The sequence below is a fragment of the Melanostigma gelatinosum genome (assembly GCF_949748355.1).
Source record: "Melanostigma gelatinosum genome assembly, chromosome: 1".
In the NCBI taxonomy this organism is placed as follows: Eukaryota; Metazoa; Chordata; class Actinopteri; order Perciformes; family Zoarcidae; genus Melanostigma; species Melanostigma gelatinosum.
Window position 1 is genome coordinate 21,684,233 of NC_136634.1, and position 21,914 is coordinate 21,706,146.

The 21,914-nt window shown below is 43.3% G+C and overlaps 1 protein-coding gene across 2 annotated transcripts; it reads left to right on the forward strand.

The window, feature by feature from the left end:
* Positions 1-645: 645 nt before the first annotated feature.
* sf3b3 (splicing factor 3b, subunit 3) lies at positions 646-21,445 on the forward strand. Of its 2 annotated transcripts, none has more exons than XM_079275589.1 (27): positions 646-742; positions 1,395-1,537; positions 2,029-2,184; positions 2,469-2,639; positions 3,083-3,255; positions 3,776-3,917; positions 4,247-4,359; positions 4,548-4,685; positions 4,815-4,918; positions 5,141-5,306; positions 5,420-5,515; positions 5,712-5,784; positions 6,591-6,742; positions 7,220-7,375; positions 7,635-7,790; positions 8,722-8,865; positions 9,340-9,462; positions 9,648-9,802; positions 10,378-10,552; positions 12,160-12,365; positions 14,216-14,372; positions 15,413-15,538; positions 16,591-16,803; positions 17,013-17,111; positions 19,173-19,316; positions 20,043-20,147; positions 20,266-21,445. In XM_079275589.1, the coding sequence occupies exons 2-27, from the start codon at positions 1,468-1,470 to the stop codon at positions 20,404-20,406; spliced, it is 3,654 nt and encodes a 1,217-aa protein (XP_079131715.1). In that variant the 5' UTR covers positions 646-742; positions 1,395-1,467; the 3' UTR covers positions 20,407-21,445. The 2 variants fall into 2 exon arrangements, with proteins under 2 accessions (XP_079131715.1, XP_079131716.1); XM_079275590.1 differs by having other exon boundaries at positions 678-742; positions 1,428-1,537.
* Positions 21,446-21,914: the final 469 nt, after the last annotated feature.

Sequence of the window (21,914 nt, forward strand, 5' to 3'; positions counted from 1 at the left end):
AAAATGATCCGATTACGGAAGATATGTCCGTTTTCTATGATGTTTTAGTCCAGTCCAGTGTTGTTGTCGCTGATACTGGTGTACATCCATAAGAGTTCGCTGTATACCTGTAGGTGTTAGCAGGTCACTGTGTTCACCATTTGTGTCTGTTGCCTTGACAGAGATGAGGGGATCTGTTTGACCTCTGAGACCCTCACAGTCACGTCATGTATCTTCTTGTCCTAGCATTTGCATGAAGCTGGGGATTCTTACACTGACTGAAATTTGGTATGATGATTTTTTTGTGCTGAACCATTCCATTAAATGCCAACATCAGTAACAGTATCGTGCACAATGTCATGACATGTTTGACACATTTGTTGACATAATTACAAATGAGGTAGAATTTTGCACACATTCGTTACACTATATTGTCAATGGATAACGTGTATAAAAGGGGGGGGGGCAACAATATAAAAAAACAAATGTAGAAAAAACGCTTTCAAACTCATCGCATACCCGGTTCTCTGACTTTAGATCCGTTATTGAGGTCTTTGTCGACATCTGCTGGACATTTGTCGATACTACAGCAAATCGCACATTTCTGTCAGGCACGGTGTGGGCGACCTAAGATGACGGCGTTTTAGCCGACGAAAGACCCCAGAACGGCGGCTCATCGTTGGCTTCCAGAGTTTCATGGAGATTGTTTGTGTAAATGAAGTCATATCCATCTGAAATCAGAAGCATCTTATCTAACACGCCGGTAAATATTGTATTGTGCAAATCTACAGCTTGTCAGTATGCAGATGGACGTTATATGCATGTAACGTGTGCACGGTGTTAAGTATTATAGCACGAAAATGGGGGATAGCGTCAGGCAAAAGTGGCGCTTTCTATGAATGGGCTCTCAGTCCGTTGAATACAATAAGTGAACTGTAAAGGCTAACTGTGTGCACAGTTTGGACCAACTTGAATTCTCAAGGCTCACTATAGGTAACGTTGCTACCCTGGCCTTGCAACAAAGGAGCCAAGTTTACAAACAAACTTGTCCAGACTTGCTACGCGTTAAGTTCGTCTTTTGTCTGCTAAGCTAACATTAGCACTGCTCGTCGGTTAATTGCATGTAAACTAACCCCACAAGTTGGTTTGTTGACCCTCTAACTCATAAAGGCTATATTTCTCAGAGTTAATTCGTTGTTGGAAGGTAACATTGACTAATTGTACCACAGTGCTAACGTTACTTCCTCAACGGTGCAGCGTAGTTCCGTTTGAATATCCCTCTTAAACATTCAACACACCGCTAAGTACGGACACATTGAAAAGACGGGTCATGGGAAATAAACTGTTCAAAGTAAGAGATGATAGTGTTCAAACTTAAACGTCTTTCTCTTTTCCATTTACTTATTTCTCTACAGCTTTGAGCTGGGCTAAACGTGCTCTATTTGCAGCCCCTGAAGAACCTTGTGGGGAAGCCACAGAAAAGGAGCCATGTTTCTGTACAACATCACCCTCCAGCGTGCCACGGGCATCACTCATGCCATCCATGGAAACTTCTCAGGTAAGCTCGATGCCTTCTTGTTCCTGCTTGGTTGGGTCATCATCTTGCCATTTTCCCACCTATTTTGTCATTTATTAAAGAGTTAGAGTAGGGGATTAGACCACAATCACGTTACCTGGCTTCTCCTTTCCTCGTGACAAAGTGTCCCTGAGCAAAGCACCCAACTTTAGCCCCAGACAATGCAGCACCTCTGGAATTTGATTAGAACAGAACTGCAGAAAGTCATATAGGAAATGGTGTACTTTTTGTTGTGACCCTTTTAATATTTGCAAGATTAAATGGTGATCATAAAGTATAACAATGTATCATTTTTAACTTAGACATACATACTGGCTGCAATTTTATTTCTGTGAAAGGTGATCAGATTTTCTTGAGAAATTCTGTTAAATTTCAACTCCTGGGTTTGTGAGAGAAAAGCTATGCAGTGTTTCTTTTTCAGTTGATGGCTGACCCGTGCTGAATGCTGAAAAGAGATGTTTGTGTCTTGTTAGGAACCAAAATGCAGGAGATCGTTGTTTCCAGGGGAAAGATCTTGGAATTATTGCGGCCAGATGCCAACACGGGAAAGGTGCACACTCTGCTCACAGTGGAGGTGTTTGGCATCGTTCGTTCCCTGATGGCCTTCAGACTCACTGGAGGAACCAAAGGTACGTAGCCAAGGATGCATGTAATACAAACTCGGATTATGTAGTTAACGACACTGTTCTAAAGGTATTGTTATGAAATTGGTTGATGTATGTTCAGTCTTGGTCACTGGTTTTACATTCCACGACTGAATGGGAGAGATTTCCCTCTTCCCTGAGATCCAATGTTCAACTGTAATTCAATAACCTCACAAAAATGATTCATATTTTGATGAAGTGCAAGAGAAAATAGTTCTGTCACTACATATACTACCCTTTGTTTTATCTGTGTTCTTGTATGTTTGTAGACTACATTGTTGTTGGAAGCGACAGTGGTCGAATTGTCATCCTGGAATATCATCCATCCAAAAACATGTTTGAGAAGATCCACCAGGAAACGTTTGGGAAGAGCGGCTGCCGGCGCATCGTCCCCGGACAGTTCCTGGCTGTGGACCCAAAAGGCAGAGCCGTGATGATCGGTACGGAGTAATATCAAAGAGTCCCAAAGTTTGCATCAATCCAACAGTTTACCCCCAAAAAAAGAAAATGTTATTTTCATGTGGCACAGACGAGGTTAGTACACCTCCAGAACACAGTAGAATGTCGCTATGTTTACTGCGACATCTGTTGCACACACAGAAACAGTCAACTGTATGTAGTGCAGTTCAATACACCACTGTAGAGGAACAATCTCAACACAATTTAGAAACATCGTGCAGAGACGTTTAGTACTTATTGGTATGAATTACAGGTCCATAGAAACAAATTAAATAAAAATGAGTTTGAGTGTGCTGAGAATGATGTTTCTATCTTCATAATAGTTTAATTCTAATATCTTGTATTGTAAAATCGAAATGTTTTCTTCTAAAAGATCGATCATGCGTATTGTAAAGTTAGTTCCTTCTGTCCCTCCCCTGTCTAGGAGCGATAGAGAAGCAGAAGCTGGTTTATATTCTGAACAGAGATGCAGCTGCAAGGCTGACCATCTCCTCTCCACTGGAAGCACACAAAGCGAACACACTGGTCTACCATGTCGTCGGAGTCGACGTCGGCTTTGAGAATCCCATGTTCGCCTGCCTCGAGATGGATTATGAGGTACGGTCATGACAGAAGTCACGGTTACGATGCCTTTGAGATGACGCACGCTGGCTTGTGCTGTAGATGTGATGAGTTTGTCATGTCTCTTCTCTGACTCTACTGGAGAAAGATGCACCCTCTGATCTCAGCACAGCACATTTTCAAACACCATTAGAAACAAATATTGTTGACTATCCTGATGATATAAGCATTTTTTTAACCCTTTGGTTATGGTTCAATGAGCTTACAGGGGCCTCCACCATAGTGTCTACGGTATACTGTGTACGAGGTTCCAGCACGTTTTGGAAAACAGCTTTTTCAAGTCATTGAAAACACGGAAAACGGGAGTTAAAGTAAAATGTCTTGGAGAATTATTTCAACATTCTCTTATTTGCGTAGAATGAACTACTATGCTATCAGCCAAAACTCCACCAGAACAGATAACATTGCCACTTGAAAGGTCCGAGTTATGTTCAGGATCATATTTACCATCAAATAATATTGGACTCATCTTGAAATTGATATTTGCTCTCTCCAGGAAGCTGACAATGACCCGACGGGAGAAGCGGCCGCCAACACGCAACAGACGCTCACCTTCTACGAGCTGGACCTCGGCTTAAATCACGTGGTCCGCAAGTACAGCGAGGCTCTGGAAGAGCATGGAAATTTCCTCATTACTGGTAAGCACCTGGGCACATGTGGTTGTCAGGAGTGAAAACCCTCTAACACACACACACGCAGGCTTCTTAGATTACAGATAGTTATCACCCATATCAAAGTGTTGTTGATATGATGAGTTTGTCATGTCTCTTCTCTGATAAACGATGGAGAAAGATTTAACACCTCTGATCTCGGCACAAGTTTACCAACACAGTTACTCACTTTGAAGAGCAAGTTCAAGTATTAAGTGGAAACCGTGTATTGGCGAATAGAGCCCATACTGCTTTTGGATTGCCTGTATTTTGATTGGTGAAGAAACGCATCCCACTAAACGCTCCTCTCTGTCTAGTTCCTGGTGGTTCAGATGGGCCCAGTGGAGTTCTGATCTGCTCTGAAAACTACATCACTTACAAGAACTTTGGAGACCAGCCTGACATTCGCTGTCCCATCCCGCGACGCAGGGTGAGTCCTAAATACAGAAACACATCATACTTGTTACACTCGGTCAGCTTTAACACACACTTCCTGCTCTTGCTTTCTGAGACTCTTCTCTTGACTGTAGAGATGTAAGACATTGGTACAGCTCAATCCCACTTTTTGTTTCTCTATGTATTTTTATTCCTCTCTTCCTCGTCCGTTCCGTCCTGCAGAACGACCTGGATGACCCGGAACGTGGCATGATATTTGTCTGCTCAGCAACCCACAAGACCAAGTCCATGTTCTTCTTCCTGGCCCAAACTGAGCAGGGAGACATCTTTAAGGTTACCCTGGAGACAGATGAAGAAATGGTGAGCGAAGATGAGGGTCCTGCTGCTGTAGTGTTGAATTATTTATTTATTCACTTCTGGTATTGATTTATTTACTAAATGTTTTGGCACAAAAGTTATATTTCAAAAAGGGTCTGTGTTATTTCTCAGGTCACAGAAATCAGGCTGAAATACTTCGACACGATCCCCGTAGCAACAGCCATGTGTGTCCTGAAGACCGGCTTCTTGTTCGTGTGTTCAGAATTTGGAAACCAGTAAGTCATTTGTCAGCGTTAATTCTTCTTCTTCCCTCTTGTTAGTTAGTATTACATTTGACAGAATACAACTTTCAACCGTTTTTTCTTTTCTTACCGGGCTTGAAAACCTTCAGATTGGTGTAACAATATCCTCAGAATTCCTTTTCATTTTGTCTTTTGCTTGTTTTTTGTTGTTGCTCTTTTTCCCCTCATGTTCTATCTGTTGTGGTTTTTCTTTAGCTACCTTTACCAGATCGCTCACTTGGGTGACGATGACGAGGAGCCCGAGTTCTCCTCTGCAATGCCGCTGGAAGAGGGAGACACGTTCTTCTTCCAGCCTCGCCCCCTCAAGAACCTTGTGCTGGTGGACGAACAGGAGAACTTGTCACCCATCATGTCCTGTCAGGTCAGTGTGTTTGATTGCACACCCATACAACTGAGCCTCCCAAATACCTGGGAGCAGTACTGCAGTGCGTTTCCTTACTGGCTCATTGTGTACTCTCTTCCTGTTTTTAACAGATTGCTGATTTGGCCAATGAAGACACACCACAGTTGTACGTTGCTTGTGGTCGAGGACCCCGGTCTACTCTGAGGGTCCTTAGACATGGACTTGAGGTACACACACACACACACACGCACTACATGTGGTGAGCCGATCACAACAACAATGCTTAAATGGCCTCTTCGCTAAGCCCCGCCCCCGCTGTTACTCCGTCTAGCTGTCAGAGCCCCCAGAGGGTCCACACTGTCATTAACTGCACTCCCTGGATATAAATATTGCTGCCTTTTTTTTGTCTTTCTTCTCCATCAGGTGTCAGAGATGGCTGTGTCTGAGCTGCCCGGTAACCCCAACGCTGTGTGGACAGTACGCAGGCATGTGGAAGGTAACGCGTTTCCTGTTTCAGACAACTTTTTTTTCCAACCTCTCAAAAAACTCATTTACAGTTTGCCGTATAAGATAATGACGGGATGCAAATAGAGGCGGTTCACCTTAGAGGTGCGACATGTCTAACGCCAAGCTTCCTTTACTCTGTTTTATAAAGATTATAATGGTCAGAAAACGCCCACATCAAAACCATACATTGATGCCATTTTGAATGTTTTTCGGTACGATTTTTTTGTTGTCTTTAGCTGCATTAAAGAAGCGTTTTTCTGAATGACTTATAGTGACACAATCAATTTGTGTTTACCGTGTCACTAACTGGGTGCTGTACGGTCCGTATATGATTTGATAGTTTTATTGGCTAAACCCCAAAGTGTTACGTTAGCGGCTTTACTTCTAAAGCAAAATCTAATTCAGCCAGTGCCGGAAGTCCCAGCAGGCCGTGGTCTGCAGCAGCTCTGGGTCTAACCTGTGTAACGGCAGCCCACCGAAAGCTGGCTGATCTGAGTCAGTGCCTCGGGATCAGACCCCCTGAGTTTGCACTGGCTGAGATGCTACAGCCGCTAACTGACGGTCCGTCCCCAAAAGCTTGCAAGCGGCCGGGAGGATGAAATTAAAATGGGTAATTTCTGCCACTTTGAATTGTACAACAAACAAACTATCAAACTAGGACGCTGTACCTTCAACGTGATTGACAAATCACGCTGAAGGTACATCTATTCATCATATTTAGCTCCATCTGCATTCAATATTTTTCTTATCAGTGCTGCTTTTTCTTTGTCTGCCTCTATTCCTTTCTTTGATCAGATGAGTTTGATGCCTACATCATCGTGTCTTTCGTGAACGCCACTCTGGTTCTGTCCATCGGAGAGACGGTAGAGGAAGTGACAGATTCTGGATTTCTGGGAACGACGCCTACTCTCTCCTGCTCACTGCTCGGTGAAGACGCGCTGGTGCAGGTGTGTGGGCCTTAAACATCATCTTCATTCGTACCTGTGATGATACTGGACAACAGTTGCATACAAACAGTCTTTACCATTTGATTTTATTATGTCACAAGATATGAAATTATCCGTGCGGATTAATAAAGTAGCCATCCGCCCGTCTGTTTGAAACACAGTTTCAAATCAAGCGTGTCTCTATGCATAGTTGAAGGATGCATAGAGTACTTTGTAATTGCTTGTTTAAAATAATTTGACATTTTAACCCATAAATGTTTATTTCCCTGTAACTCTGTCTTTAAATGAAATACAAATATCTGCAAAGTGTTTAGAATTGCAACACAGATGACTACAACATCTTTGTGTGTCCTCCACATCTGTAACCGTGAACTGAAGTACCCAGGAATTAATGTTGGAATAAGAAAATGGACCATCCCACTACTTACTGTTTTCCCATCTTATTTCTTCTATTTCCCTCCCCGATTCTCCACACAGGTGTACCCAGATGGAATTCGCCATATCCGAGCGGACAAGCGTGTGAACGAGTGGAAGACTCCCGGCAAAAAAACCATCGTCCGCTGCGCTGTGAACCAGCGGCAGGTTGTCATCGCGCTCACCGGCGGGGAGCTGGTCTACTTTGAGATGGACCCGGTAAGAAATGAGATGGTTTTTCAGAGTTTCATATCTCGTGCTGCTTCAACCTCATAAGAAAGTCTTTATGGACTCTCACAGGGATTTTAGGGTCGATCTGCTACTGCAGACCGCAAACAAAATAACTTTGCCCTAAGACTTTGCCCTACAAATATTGAAGACAAACTAAATAGTTCTCTGGTGCCATAATACACACAAGAGAAGCTGAGCTGACTCTGCGTAGTAATGCTGTCTCTCTCTTTGGTTCCTTCCTCTCTAGTCCGGTCAGCTGAATGAGTACACGGAGCGGAAGGAGATGTCTGCAGACGTGGTGTGTATGAGCCTCGCAAACGTTCCGCCCGGTGAGCAGCGCTCGCGGTTCCTGGCCGTGGGACTGGTCGACAACACCGTCCGCATCATCTCCCTGGACCCTTTGGTATGGCCAGAAACACGAGTTTGTGAATTAAATCGACCAACACTCAGCACGCTGACACATTACCAATAAATGTTCTGTTTGACTGAACAAATCGTGACAAAAGTCAACGATTGTCAGTTGAGTGAAGCTGTCGTGTTGTCACTGATACCTGATCAAGCTATTTGACGGAGGTGTCAGCCCGATACCAGCATCCCTAGTGATGAGCAGTAAACCACTTTTATCCTGCAACCAAATACATGTCACCATAACAGACCAGCATGTGGTTTAAACCCCATTTAGAGCTGCTAAATTTGTCTTGATGCTTGACAAGAATCCTCTCCAGTCGTAACTTATTTGTTTGGATCCTTCTCAGGTCAGAGGAATCCATGTTTTTTTCAATTAACAGTTGCACCCTTCCCCAGGGCAAAGCTTGGGGAAACATGACCTTTGACTCCCTGTCAGTAAGGATCACCAAAATAACATCCTTTGCCCTTTAAAATATTTATTTTCGATTCACCCTTTTGCTTCAAACACAGCCAAACTATCAATAATAGAAAACTATTCTGGCTTTGATAAGTTCACGTGCGCTTCATATTATTCATTGTACCTTTCTGAGGTAAAGTTGTACTTGCAGCATTATTTAAATTATACAATATACTCATTTCAAAAACACATGATGCAATCTTTCTGCAAACTGATGAGGAGTAAGTAATGCCTTGTGAGGTCCAAGTTAATAATCAATGAAAACGTGGTGCATGCAAATAGAAGTTTCTACAGGCAGCTTCGGTACAACTCTTGTGCTGACATTCACTCCTTTGTCATTGTTCCCAAAAGCTTCAAACAGCCTTTGATAAGCCAAAACAAGTAAATTGAGACCTCGTATATCAACATGTGTTTTATGTTTCCAGCCTCCTGTATGTTGAAATGGTGTTAACCCTCTCATCCCTTTCAGGACTGCCTCCAGCCGTTGAGCATGCAGGCCCTGCCAGCCCAGCCAGAGAGTCTGTGCATTGTTGAGATGGGAGGGGTTGAGAAACAGGATGAACTTGGAGAAAAGGGAACCATCGGCTTCCTCTACCTCAACATAGGGCTTCAGGTATTCATTCCCATTCACCCAACTGATTCCACTAATGTGTTTAAATCACACCCCTGTGTGGTAGAATAGAAGTGTTCTATTGAGAGAACACTTAGTGCGCTGCATAGATTCAAGTGTGCGAATATCTATTTTACCAGTTTGAGCGATATTATATTCTAATGGTATAACAGTGGATATCATTATATTATGATATAACATTATATCCATAATACTGCGGCTTTACATCGCGGTCTGAATCTCAATTTAATGAAGCTATCTGCAACAACGTATGATATCTAACTTCAACTACTAAACATTAACCCTCAATCCAGAGCAGAAGTCTGGAGGTTTTGGATGAATCTCCGACTGTGAGCACTGTAAGCAACAAAGGGGAAAAATAATATGTATTTTCCATTCATCCTTCTAGAGGGCTGATGTGATATTTATTCTAGATCATGTCCTCTAGTAACATGTGTGTTTGCTCCCCTCCCTCAGAACGGTGTGCTGCTGAGGACTGTGCTGGACCCAGTGACTGGTGACCTGTCAGACACCAGGACACGCTACCTGGGGTCACGACCTGTCAAACTCTTCAGAGTCAGGATGCAGGGACAGGAAGCTGTATGTGACTCACACGTTTATATGCATCAATACACATTAAAATGACTCCTCCCTTTGCTCTCATGAAAGTATGAAATCGGACCAAGGAAGGAATCGTAACATAATATTTAAGCTCCTAAGGAGTTTGTCGTTTTAAAGTTGATCACGTATTGAATCAGAATTTGTCTGTCTCCTCTCGCTGACAGGTGCTGGCAATGTCCAGTCGCTCCTGGCTGAGCTACTCGTACCAGTCTCGCTTCCACCTGACCCCTCTGTCGTATGAGACCCTGGAGTACGCCTCCGGCTTTGCCTCCGAGCAGTGCCCTGAAGGCATAGTGGCCATTTCCACCAACACGCTGAGGTATGGATACACACTGCAACATAACAGCCTTATTCATCGTGTCAATGAGAAATGTCCGAAGTGTTTGAGAATGGCACAAAAAGTCTTCCATCCTTTGCCATGTATGACACCAAAGTAAATAATAAGAACGTCGGGTAAATACTGAATGCACCACGATTCCTGATAATGTGCTACACCTCCGTCAGGTGTTGTGATGGTCAGCAGAAACCCTAGATTACCGTGGCAATTACATGTGTGGTAGAACAGCTCAGTGCAGTACACGATGGCACTAAAGTGTCATTTTATTGCATTTCCCTCACAGGCTGACACAGAAAAACGAATGCATGTTTTTATAACTTCTAGGCTTGACTATTGCAACGCACTCTTGTTTGGTCTTCCTAATGTTTTTGTCTGTGCTGTTGTGATCCTGCTCCGTGAAGCATTTTGGGCGGCATGATTGTATGAAAGGTGCCATAAAGAAAGCGTGTCTTGAGTAGAGAAGCATAGATCTGACTTCGGCTGTACCCCTCAAGTTAACAGTTATTTGTAACTGTCCTCTCACTTCTCCTGTTGACCCATCATTATCCGTCTGGCAGAATCTTGGCTTTGGAGAAATTAGGCGCCGTCTTCAACCAGGTGGCCTTTCCTCTGCAGTACACTCCCAGGAAATTTGTGATCCACCCGGAGACCAACAACCTCATTTTGATCGAGACTGACCACAACGCCTACACCGAGGCAACCAAAGCCCAGAGAAAGCAACAAATGGCTGAGGTATGTCAATGAGATGACGGTGTAACGATCCCATTAGTGAAACTAAAACCTGCTCTCAGGTCTCTGACAGTAATATATTGATTACAGCAGAGAGTTGGGTCAGGGATTAGATCTATTATTGTTTTTCCAGTTAAAAGAGAGAGTGTCTCTCCCCGGGCGTTTATGTGCTGTAATACAGACCATTTACAGTGCAGAGACCACGCAGGCTGAGCATCAAGGCCACCCTTTTGACATCTCCGTTATTTTAAGCCTGGAAAAACAACTGTAGCTTTGTGTCTGATTCATGTAACTGTTTTGTTGATTAGTTTTGGGTCCGGTGTGAGTTGTGGTCTGTGCAGGAGGCCACGTAAGACCGGTAGCCTGTAGCCGAACAGATGGTCGGGTCAAACATTATCTGCTTGATCCGGCTAATTTAGCAAGGCTGCAGAAAATGCCAACACCTCTCAGGAAAGAAAAATAATCTCATGAACGTGATAACTTCTTGGAGGGAATTTCATCAAATTTGGCCCAAACGTCCACATGGACTCGAGGATGAACTGATAAGAAGTCCAGTCAAAGCATGCATTCATTATGTTGCAGCTAGAAAAAAAAGACAAACTCAGTCACGATCCTCTTAAGTGTGAAAGTGTTTTGCGCAGAGACTCAACAATGTGGTGCTCTGTCAACTCAAACTGCCTGAAAGCATCCCAGAGCGCTTTAAGACGGCATCTTGTCCCGTTTACTCTTTGTCCTGACTGAAGCATGAGGATGATCAACATGTGGAGCGTGTTTCTGTTGGTAGTAGTCACTTCATTTATTTATTTTTCTAAATATGTCTTTTCTGCACAGCTGCCGTTATGGTACCGTAATGTTACATCTAGCGTAATATAAACAACGGTGAACGGCAGCAAAATGTCAAACTTCAGAAGCCGGAACCAGCAAATGGTTCAGTTTTCCTGAAGCCTCTTGGAATAAACCGGCTATTTGTCGGTGCAGATGTTGACAGAAAAGTTGCGAGCAGAGTTTGCTATCATGAACTTAACGATACATAACTTTTATAAACTCGGCTGTTCAAATTTGGAGATTTGTTCAACTTAATAATAATAATGTATAAAGACACAGTGTGCAGTGAGTCAGTCAGGTAAGATGAGTTTTGTATGACAACAACAAATGCACACAAAGCAGTTGTTTACAAATTAAATCGATTTGTTGCGCAGACGTAGATTAAATATATATAAAAGATTCAAGGACTTACTAGGACTAGCATATCAAGAAAACGTTTCTTTAAATTGTTGATGTACAATTGGATGAGTCGCTCTGTTCCTCAGGATGCTCATAACAAATGGAAATACGTGGTCATAAAACACGGTAGACTCGGCCGTAAAACAGCTGGCGTGTCAAGAGTGACACCAAGTCCTGGACTTGAGTTTGTCCAGGCACGTGGGAAATTGAGAGTCTAACCATTTCGTGCCCTCTGGATCCTGAGAGCCGTACTGAAAGAGATTTATTAGTTAAGATTGTGTCATTGTCGATATGTCCCCATGAACGGGTCGGCCACCCGGTAATGGGGACATGATGGTTTCCATTCAGCTGACCTGCTTTGTTCTTTGTTGCTGTTGCCTCGGTAGGAGATGGTGGAGGCTGCTGGGGAAGATGAGAGAGAACTGGCTGCCGAGATGGCCGCTGCCTTCCTCAACGAGAATCTCCCAGAAGCCATTTTCGGCGCACCCAAAGCTGGAGCCGGACAGTGGGCCTCGCTGGTGCGTCTCATCAACCCCATACAGGGTACAACACTGGACCTGGTGCAGCTGGAACAGAACGAAGCAGCTTTCAGGTGAGCAGGTTAAGTTCCATGTAAATCAAGTATTGCGTTCGGATGAGGAAAGGATGAACAGACAGATGGAGAGCAAAAAGGAGAAAGATAAGGCTCAGTGCCATAACGTAGAGCTGACATGAACACACACAGGACCTACAGACGTGGGTCATTATCTGCTGTGGAGAGATCGCAGCGTGATGAAGCTCCTGTCAACCCAGCTTACATCTGCAGGAAAGCAATATTTCAACTGCTTTCTTCCATCTGCCTCTGGTTTTAAACAGCCATAGGGGGCATGTTATCTAACAGCTAGCTAAAACGAAACGGTCTAGTCTCGATAAGTATCTTCAAATTTGGCAAACTCTTGTAGACTTTCCTACCCGCAAAGAACCCGCACTCCCAGCCTCTCCTCCTGCTACCTGCCAGAGGGAGGATGAAGTAGTGATCGCCATAGTTTTCTATGTTCTTCTTAAATCTCAGTCAGTGTTTTGATTTCTGAAATATGATGTTACTAAGATTTTACTTTTGTTTCCAGGGAGATATCATTGAGTTGATAAGGAGACTTTGCAGTTGTAAATATCTTGTCTTGCTATGTTTCTTCTTAAGTAAACAAAACATGGATTGAATTCTCATCCAGTTCGAAATGTATTTTTCTTTCGCAGTAAAAGAAAAGATCAGAGGAATTATGGCATAATAAAACTATGAATCAATTATGAAATGACTCATAAACAGGAATGAAGAGATTTGAAGTGAGTGGAAAGATGAGTAGATATCAGAAAGGTTAAGCAGTGCTGAAAGAAAAGGTTTTGCGTGACATATTGTGATGGCTTTGAATTCAAATTGGTGTGTGACGGTAACTGAGGTAATGAAGTCCAGAGGTCCCAGCAGCCATAGTTCAATTTTTTGGTAAGTTAAAGCGGAGCAGAGGATCTTTTTAAAGGCTTTATATTTACTGTTATCTGGTGATCAATTTCTGGTTTTGTCCTTAATTATAAGAAACAGCCCGCTGTTATTGGCGGAAGGCTTCACTTCCCCTTTGACTGACGCACAACCGAACACAGCAGAATAAGAAGGAGACGACGATCCGGGCAGATGATTGAGAGGAATTATTTTAGAATTTCTTCGTCTAAAAATAGTTTTTAGGAAAATGCTGCCCATTATAAAAATACAGGAATTATCATGTAAGAAAGAACAGAATCACATTTTAAAATTAATTAACTTATTTAAGATGTTTCACTGAAGAAGGATGTACTCTACAAAATAAAGTGTGTCCCACACCAAAAAAACTATTTGTTTCTTAACATAATGTAAGATGAAGTGAAAGCCGACGTTTGGTGCCATTTAAAGAGTTTTGAGCATCTGTTGATAATTCGTTAATTGCAATTATTTTGGCCGGGATAATCGCAACATGAAATGTTTATCCTCTCATACCTAATCAGGATTGTAAATGGTAAGCAGTCACCTTCCTCTTATTAGCTAAATGCAAGTGGGAGCCTGACGGATACATGTTAATATGTAGCATAGATGTATACATTTATGGTCAACAGTGACTTTCTCAGCTTACTCGAATGTCTCAACTGCAGCGTATGTTTCAATATTTCATTCGACCCTCCTTTTCTGCAAGACGTATTGCAATCTCTTAGTGGCGTATTCTTTGTTGGTAAGGTGGTATGTATTTCTTCTACCCTGTCGCAGCCTCTAATGCATCATGTTGAGTGGTGTTCATGCTCTGAGGAAATGTTTCTATCGTTCAATGTCTGTGTAGGACGTCTTTTATCATTTGTTCTAAATTCTCCGACTTTTGAATTCTCACAGGAGCCTGTTACTCACACCTTGTGTCTTTCCCTTTTCCTTTGTTTGATATCTTTCAGCGTTGCTGTGTGTCGTTTCCCAAACACAGGAGATGATTGGTATGTTCTGGTGGGCGTTGCCAGAGACATGATTCTCAACCCCAGATCATCGAGCGGTGGCTTTATCTACACCTATCGGCTCATCAGTGGAGGCGAGAAACTGGAGTTCGTGCACAAAGTGGGTTTGACATTTAACTGAACCTAAATGACATGATACACTAGATCTCTGATCGCTTTGTTTGCAGGTTTTTTCTTTGATATTTATTTTTACCTGCAAAGCACCATGAGGAACCAGATTTCAACTTACTCATACAGATACTACCGAACTATGGCGGGTATCGGTATTGACCAAAGCAAGCCAGAACCAAGTAGTATCTAAACTTCTCCGGTCAAACGATACCTACTATAGATCCTTTTCTGTCCGGATCTAGAATATATTTCGTTTGGGTGTTGGCACACAAATGACCAATGACTGTTACGGCTCCGCGACAGTTTTGCCTGTTGGTGGCAACATCGGCATGCTTACACATTGTGCCGGTCTAAGCCCCTGCTAGATGGGGCAGGTTGCACTGGAACTGCAGACCCCGACTCAAACCGTTTGCATGGACTAAACTTAACTGCTGCGGACCGGCAGCATGTGCTCCTCACAGTTGAATCTGAGCGACTGTGAGGAGGTTAACGCAGCAGCACATAAAACCTCCAATCTGTAAGGGATCATCTACACTCTGACCAAAATGAAGCAACATCCATGACAGACATACGTCTGTTCTGGCTTGAAGTTGTATGTCAGGATGTATGTTCCAGCAGGATAATTAACCTTTTAAACACGCATCAAAGTAATGGCGAGCCTCAGGAAAAGCAAAGAGTGGTGACTTGTTTGGGCTTCTCTGCTCACTTGGACCACATCCCTATTAAGCATTGGAAACTTAAGGAAAAGGCCAGTAATAAAACATTCTTCTGTCATTGTCTGTTATTCACATGTACACATACTAATGTTTGTTCTAACAACTACTACAACAGCCCTTGGCCACTCGTCACACCTTGAGTCACAGTTATGCCTGAAGGAGGATTTGTCTCATGCTGTGTTTAGTGAGACATTGGGCCCGACTTCAAAAAGATGTTCTACTCCTCAAGAAATGTGTTTCTGTTGAACAAACCAGATGCAGCTCAAACAAAATGCCTTGAATAATCTTATTAGCTTTGTGTTTTGATTGGCAGACCCCGGTAGAGGACGTGCCGTTGGCCATTGCTCCGTTCCAGGGACGAGTCCTGGTTGGAGTCGGGAAACTGCTGAGAATCTACGACCTGGGCAAAAAGAAGCTGCTCCGCAAGTGTGAAAACAAGGTAAGACGAGGACCCAAACACGCATGTATCTACGTACCTAATGTCTAATATATTAGGCAGTCACATTGGGCTTCGTGATTATATGTTTTAAAGTATGATTGGATTATTACATTCATGGGTTAAAGAAATACACTGATTCCAATTAAGAAGATAAAACCCTTGTATGATGCGGAGTGCGTTCAGCTTCTCGGGCATCATGATGGAGCCACATTAATCAAATGTCTCAAAGTCAAGATGAAAAGAAAAAGGCCTTTTTAACCCTTAAAGATCACATCCTCCGTTATGTTGTGCGCCTATTTAACTATATATGCAACAAAAAAATATGTATATCAATGTCCAATCATCTTTTCTTCCTGTAAAACAAAATGCGACGTGTGCTTGCGTAAGCTGGTACCAACCAATTATATGACGACATACATCCATCAAGCTGCAACTTTTAATGACAGGGAGTTGTGTGTGGAGCCAACATTCCTCTGGAGCGCCATATCACGCTACGGTTTAAGCCCAATAAAATGTAAAGAATTTAATTTGAATAAATCCAAATATTCCATTTTACTGTGAATGCGTCAGAGTTCAGACACCAAACTTCCTTTTCACCGTGACTTTAACGGCTTGATAAAAGAAGCTAGTATATCAAATTGAAGTTGGCTTTCCCCTCCTGCTAAGAACATTTTTATTTTTATCGGACAGTGCATGACAGCAATGATTGAAATGAGTTCAATTGTTTAATTCAATAATGGATCTCTGGTGGATGTAATGATACGTAATTCATGATTACAGTTCTACAAGAAGAATGACATGTAAATGTCTTTGAATGTATAAATTGTAATATGAACGCATATTACATGCCCACTGATAAGTATAAACTGCTGAATTGAATATGTACACGACTAGATTTAGGAGACAGACGGTGATCACATCATATGTTAATGTTAAATAAGGAATTAATTGCTTTGAATAGTGCTTGAATTTCCCTTATGTCTGTGTGAGCAGTACACGTGTTGTCTTTTGAGTGCGCTTCACCGGGTGTCCTCTATTGTTCTCCTGTTTAGCACGTTCCCAACCTGGTGACCAGCATCCACACCATCGGCCAGCGCGTCATCGTGACTGACGTCCAGGAGAGCCTCTTCTGGGTTCGTTACAGACGCCACGAGAACCAGCTCATCATCTTCGCCGATGACACATACCCCCGCTGGGTGACCACGGCCTGTCTGCTCGACTACGACACCATGGCCTCTGCTGACAAGTTTGGGAACATCAGCATTGTAAGTTTGGGGACGGGGGAGAGTGAGAGAGAGAGACGGACCACACTGTGCAGTATATGATGCATCAGATTAGGCACAGTTGCCTCCTTGGTGCAGTCGACGCAGAAATCATACAATATCAACCGTGTCTGTAACACATACAAAACATCTGGAGCCCAATGGGACTGCCAACCAAATACATGTCTTCATTTTCTCTTTCATTTTCTCAGGTGCGTCTACCCCCCAACACCAGCGACGATGTGGATGAAGACCCCACAGGGAACAAAGCCTTATGGGACCGAGGCCTCCTTAATGGAGCATCACAGAAGGTAAAACGATCGTTCTCCAAACCGTCCGCCCTGCAAGGCGTCACAAGTTTTGTCCGGGTTCAGGCTTGTTCTTAGGCGAGCGCTGAGGGTTCAAATTAAACGGTTTGTAAGTTGATGACAAACGAGCACAATTCCAACAAAGCCAGAAAAGCATGAGACTAGGCCAGTCTTCACTGCACAGCTAAACTTATGTGTACATGTTTTCGCCTGGCCAGACTATTCTTCAGCATTTATGTGTAAGAAAGAGAGCGCAACGGTTGGTTTTAATGTTGAAGCGCTCACTTCAGGCTTTGAGTGGTCTTTCAGGAAGAGACAATTGTCTTTTGTTGAGCCCAAGCCGCACAAGTTAGAATGATTCAGGCCGGCTGCTGCTACTGCCAAAATGTCAGGCCCGTCTACTAATCTGCCTCCTCCACTGTTCTGACCTCCAACCACCAATACACAGTAACACAGCACACATGCACATTCACAGACTGCATAACATCGTCAACCACAAGTTGGACCTACTCACAAATGCAAGCGTGTAAACACGCTCGCACACACACACACACACACTCATAGATTGCAGAAACACACACGGAACAACTCATCCCATATTTAAATGCTGGTCAAAAACTGTTTAGGTAGCAGATGGACTGGGAAAGTCCCTCAACCTTAGACATTATGAGTTGGTTCCAGTTGTCTTAGTGACACAACGTTTGTCAGCTATTTGTCCCTCCGTGCACATTGATTGAGAATTTATTTTGAGTTTGGAAATGTACCGTGTCTATGTTTAGATGTGGGCGAGCCCGAGGGAACTTAATTATCCATACATGGCTCGGCTAACTGCTGTCTTACATTAGATTATATGCATTCCACTTTTATTTCATTAATGTATCTCAGAAGATGAAGGTCAGGGAGACAAAGTGGCCCGTTGAGCGAGCTGAAAGGACTGACTGTCTTAACCCGAAATGTCAGTGTGTGTGAGGGTGATTTCTGTCATGTAGCTCAAACTGCCTACTTGGGAGTCCTTCCCTTCACCAAGGCCTGAGATAACTTCCTTTTTGACGTCTTTTGAGTCGTGCTAAGCCTTTATTGGTCGGTGGAGACATTTCCACTGTTGGATTCCCCCACGGAGCAAAGACGTGCCTCCGTTAACTGTCAACGTGACGGAGAGTGACTTAAAGCTGCAATTAGTGACCAGGACTGGCTGACTGCAGCCTCACAGAGCATGGCTGTAGACCTTTAAGCCAAAGTCGTGCTTTCCGCGGCTGCTACGGTTCAAGCGTTGTACGTTTCATCATCAGAGGGTGTACGTGTTTGCTTGTATCGATATTCATTTTTTTACTCCCTAATATGGGCATCGGTCCCAAAAGTATCGGCCATGCTCGAGTTGTTTCCCACCAGAGACGGGCAGAGTTTTTGCACACTTCTCTCTCAGTTGTCTTTCTTGTGTGGTGTGCTTTCTCCGTCTCATGCCGTGTAGATACATGCTGTGTATGCAGTTTGCTCCCCAATGCTGCATTTATATCCTGAGTACATCCTGTATTCTAATTATTGACAAAGAGGGTTTCTGATGGTTATTGGATTAGATCTGACCATCCGGACCAATTTCCTCTCAGCAGAACATGTTGGCGTGTGGCTTCTTTGTGACCTTGGCACAGAGTTCATGTACTTATCTCGAGACATGACGCAGCTGATGTGTTTAAATATGATTTCATTCCTCATGTCCGAATAAGACAGCGGACAGATGGACGCAACCAGCTGTAATCACTGACGGGAGGTCATTGAAATATCATTCTCGGCTTTCTTGAACCTGACCTGTCGGGGTGGTTTGTTACAAAGAACCGTCTGAGAAGCCGTCATTGGAAATGTGCAGGCACCTTCCAAAACATGTCTGTGATAAGATACTATATAAAAGTAATGACTATGCATCAATATTTCATACAACCCCACTCCATCCCAAATAACTATCTGTGTTTCCATTGGGATCTGTTGAAGTGATCATATGGTTGAGTTCTGCCAGACAGGAAAAAAACAACAACAAATGGCTGAAATTCTTCTCCTCCATTTCATCTCCAGGCTGAGGTGATCGTGAACTACCACGTTGGTGAGACCGTGTTATCCCTCCAGAAAACCACTCTGATCCCGGGAGGCTCGGAGTCCATGGTCTACACCACTTTGTCTGGAGGCATCGGCATACTGGTCCCATTCACCTCACATGAGGTATAACACGCACACACACACTTCATGCCATAAGAGGATAACGCTCACGCCACACTGTCTGATGAGCAGCGCGCGATGGCTGCGTCTCTCTAGAAAGTAGCGTTGCTGCTGCCAGCCCTTCTTTCTAGGAAGAGAAATAGGCAGAATTTTTCATTCATTCATAAATCTAATTTATTATAATTTAGACAGGAAAAAAAGGCAGGCAACAATTATAATTTAAGGAGCATGTGAGTCTGCATTTTCCAGGAAATGGATCAGAATAGAAGCCTTGTTGTGCACACATGATGAGATTCTGTCCACAGAAAGATGCTAAAGAAGTTTGTTTTGAAAGGAAATGGGCAGTGTTACAAATGGATATTAAGTTTTTATAGTCTGCGACATGTTGTACGGATATAGACCTCAGAACTCTAGTAATCTTCACTGTCTGTCTTTGCTATGAACTGCACGTGGAGAAAGTAGGCGAGACCTCGAATCTCTAGCAGAGAATCAGCTCTCACCTGTTCACATGGAACACGGCCAAATATCAAAGCAAGAGGTTCCGTGAAGCACACGCCCAACTCACACGGCGCACTGCATCGTGGTTCATGGGAGCTGGCACATCTGATGATCGATTTGACAATTTACTCAAAATTAGTTTTCTCAACTCTGTTTGTCTTGTTGCACATGTTTTAGCCATCAGTTTTCCTCCTTCTCATGTTTCCTGTTGCTCTTTGTCTTTTTGTCCAGGACCATGACTTCTTCCAGCATTTAGAGATGCACATGCGCTCTGAGTTTCCTCCACTGTGTGGCAGAGACCATCTCAGCTTCAGGTCCTACTACTTCCCTGTCAAGGTTGGTATTGTTTTTACATGTCTAGAAAGATCTCCTGTCTCCTTCAGATGTGCATTTCAGAATCATTAGAAACCAATATGCCCTGAGTCTTTTTTCTCCTCTTGGTATTTCTTTCCAGAATGTGATTGACGGAGATCTCTGTGAGCAGTTCAACAGTATGGACCCTCATAAGCAGAAAAGTGTGGCAGAAGAGCTGGACAGAACGCCGCCCGAAGTCTCCAAGAAACTGGAGGACATTCGCACTCGCTACGCCTTCTAATAGTACACCTTCATGCAGATGGTGTGGACAGAGACGCACTCATTCGGACCATTACACACACACACACATCCTTCTCTGCCACAGTGTGCCCTCTCTTCAGGACCTGGGTTGATGGACATGTATGGATTGTTAAATGTTTGACTGTGGGCAGATGCACACTGAATAACATGGAAACATTGTAATTCCCGCATTGCGCAGTTATGATGCAATTCACATGCGCCTCTTCTTTGCCGACGCAAATCTTAACGTTGCCACTATTACGTCCATTCACACGAACGGCTGCATGAACGGCGTTGTCACGTACGCAGCTGTCATGAACAGAATTCACACCCTCCCGATTGCACGATGAGCAACTGTCGCACTCATCTGGACCCCTAAGAGTGAGTACCCTAAATCTGTGTGGATACTTCTTATTTTAACACTTTTTTTTTAGCTCACGCCAAGCAGCGAAGTGTAGTTATGTCCACAATCGATTGACGTCACGCTGCCTTGACAGAAGACCTTTGAACTCTTGAGAATATTTTTAGTGTCTTATTTAGCAATAACGTGGTATTTCAGTTTGTGTCCTCCATCTTTGATCTCAGCTAAATCAAACAAAAGTGTTTTTGTATGGTATTTTTTTTTTTCATTGTGTATTGATTAGAATTATGTTATGATGCATATACCAGAGACCATGATGGTGATATTAAATGGTTCTTAGCCCGTTGTCCTACCTGCCTGTTAACATGTTGGATCCAGACTCGTAAAGCATATTGCTGACTTGCAACTGGGAACCAAACAGGAGCCAACGTCTGCCCCACTCTCAAACTGGGGCCACAGTTCAAGTGTTGCCATATTGTGGCATTAGACGACTGCTGAACTCAGACTGAATAAGTGGGTGGAAGAACACCGAAGGTTTGCACTGGGTGTTGTTCTTCTCAGTCCTGTAAATTCCCAGCCACAGGCGCAGACATAGCATTCCTCAGTTGTCACTGAATTTATGGGTTTGTGGGATGGGGGCAGTGGTCTGTTTTTGTAAATAAAGTTGTTTCTTTGTGCGTTATAATCCCATGTTTGTGTCATTTCCTGCCACTGTGTGTGTGAGAGAACCATCGCTTAGCCGAAGGATTCATGTCTGCATTTGTCTCAATCAAATGAAGACATCAGAGGTCCAATATAACCTTTTGTGAGTTGTCATGGTGTCTGCATTGGAACAGTATTTATGCTGTTTTGGTTAAAAGTTAAATTGTGTAAATTTGATGGGTTTGATTTTTGTCTTTACCGGCTGAACGACCATGTAATTTGTGCTGTCTGAAAACACCCAAATTCCTCTAAATTCATGCGGTACATCTGTAACGCCGGCCACCGCTCTGTCGCGTCATACATAATGAATAGTGCTTGAGGAGGATTTAAGTGTATCAATGCAGCTGACATGCTCTATGCCCACAGCCCAGCAGGAGAATGGTGCTGGGCTGACTATTTTTGTGTGCGATGTGTAATTTGCACAATGTGCCCATCTATAATATTAA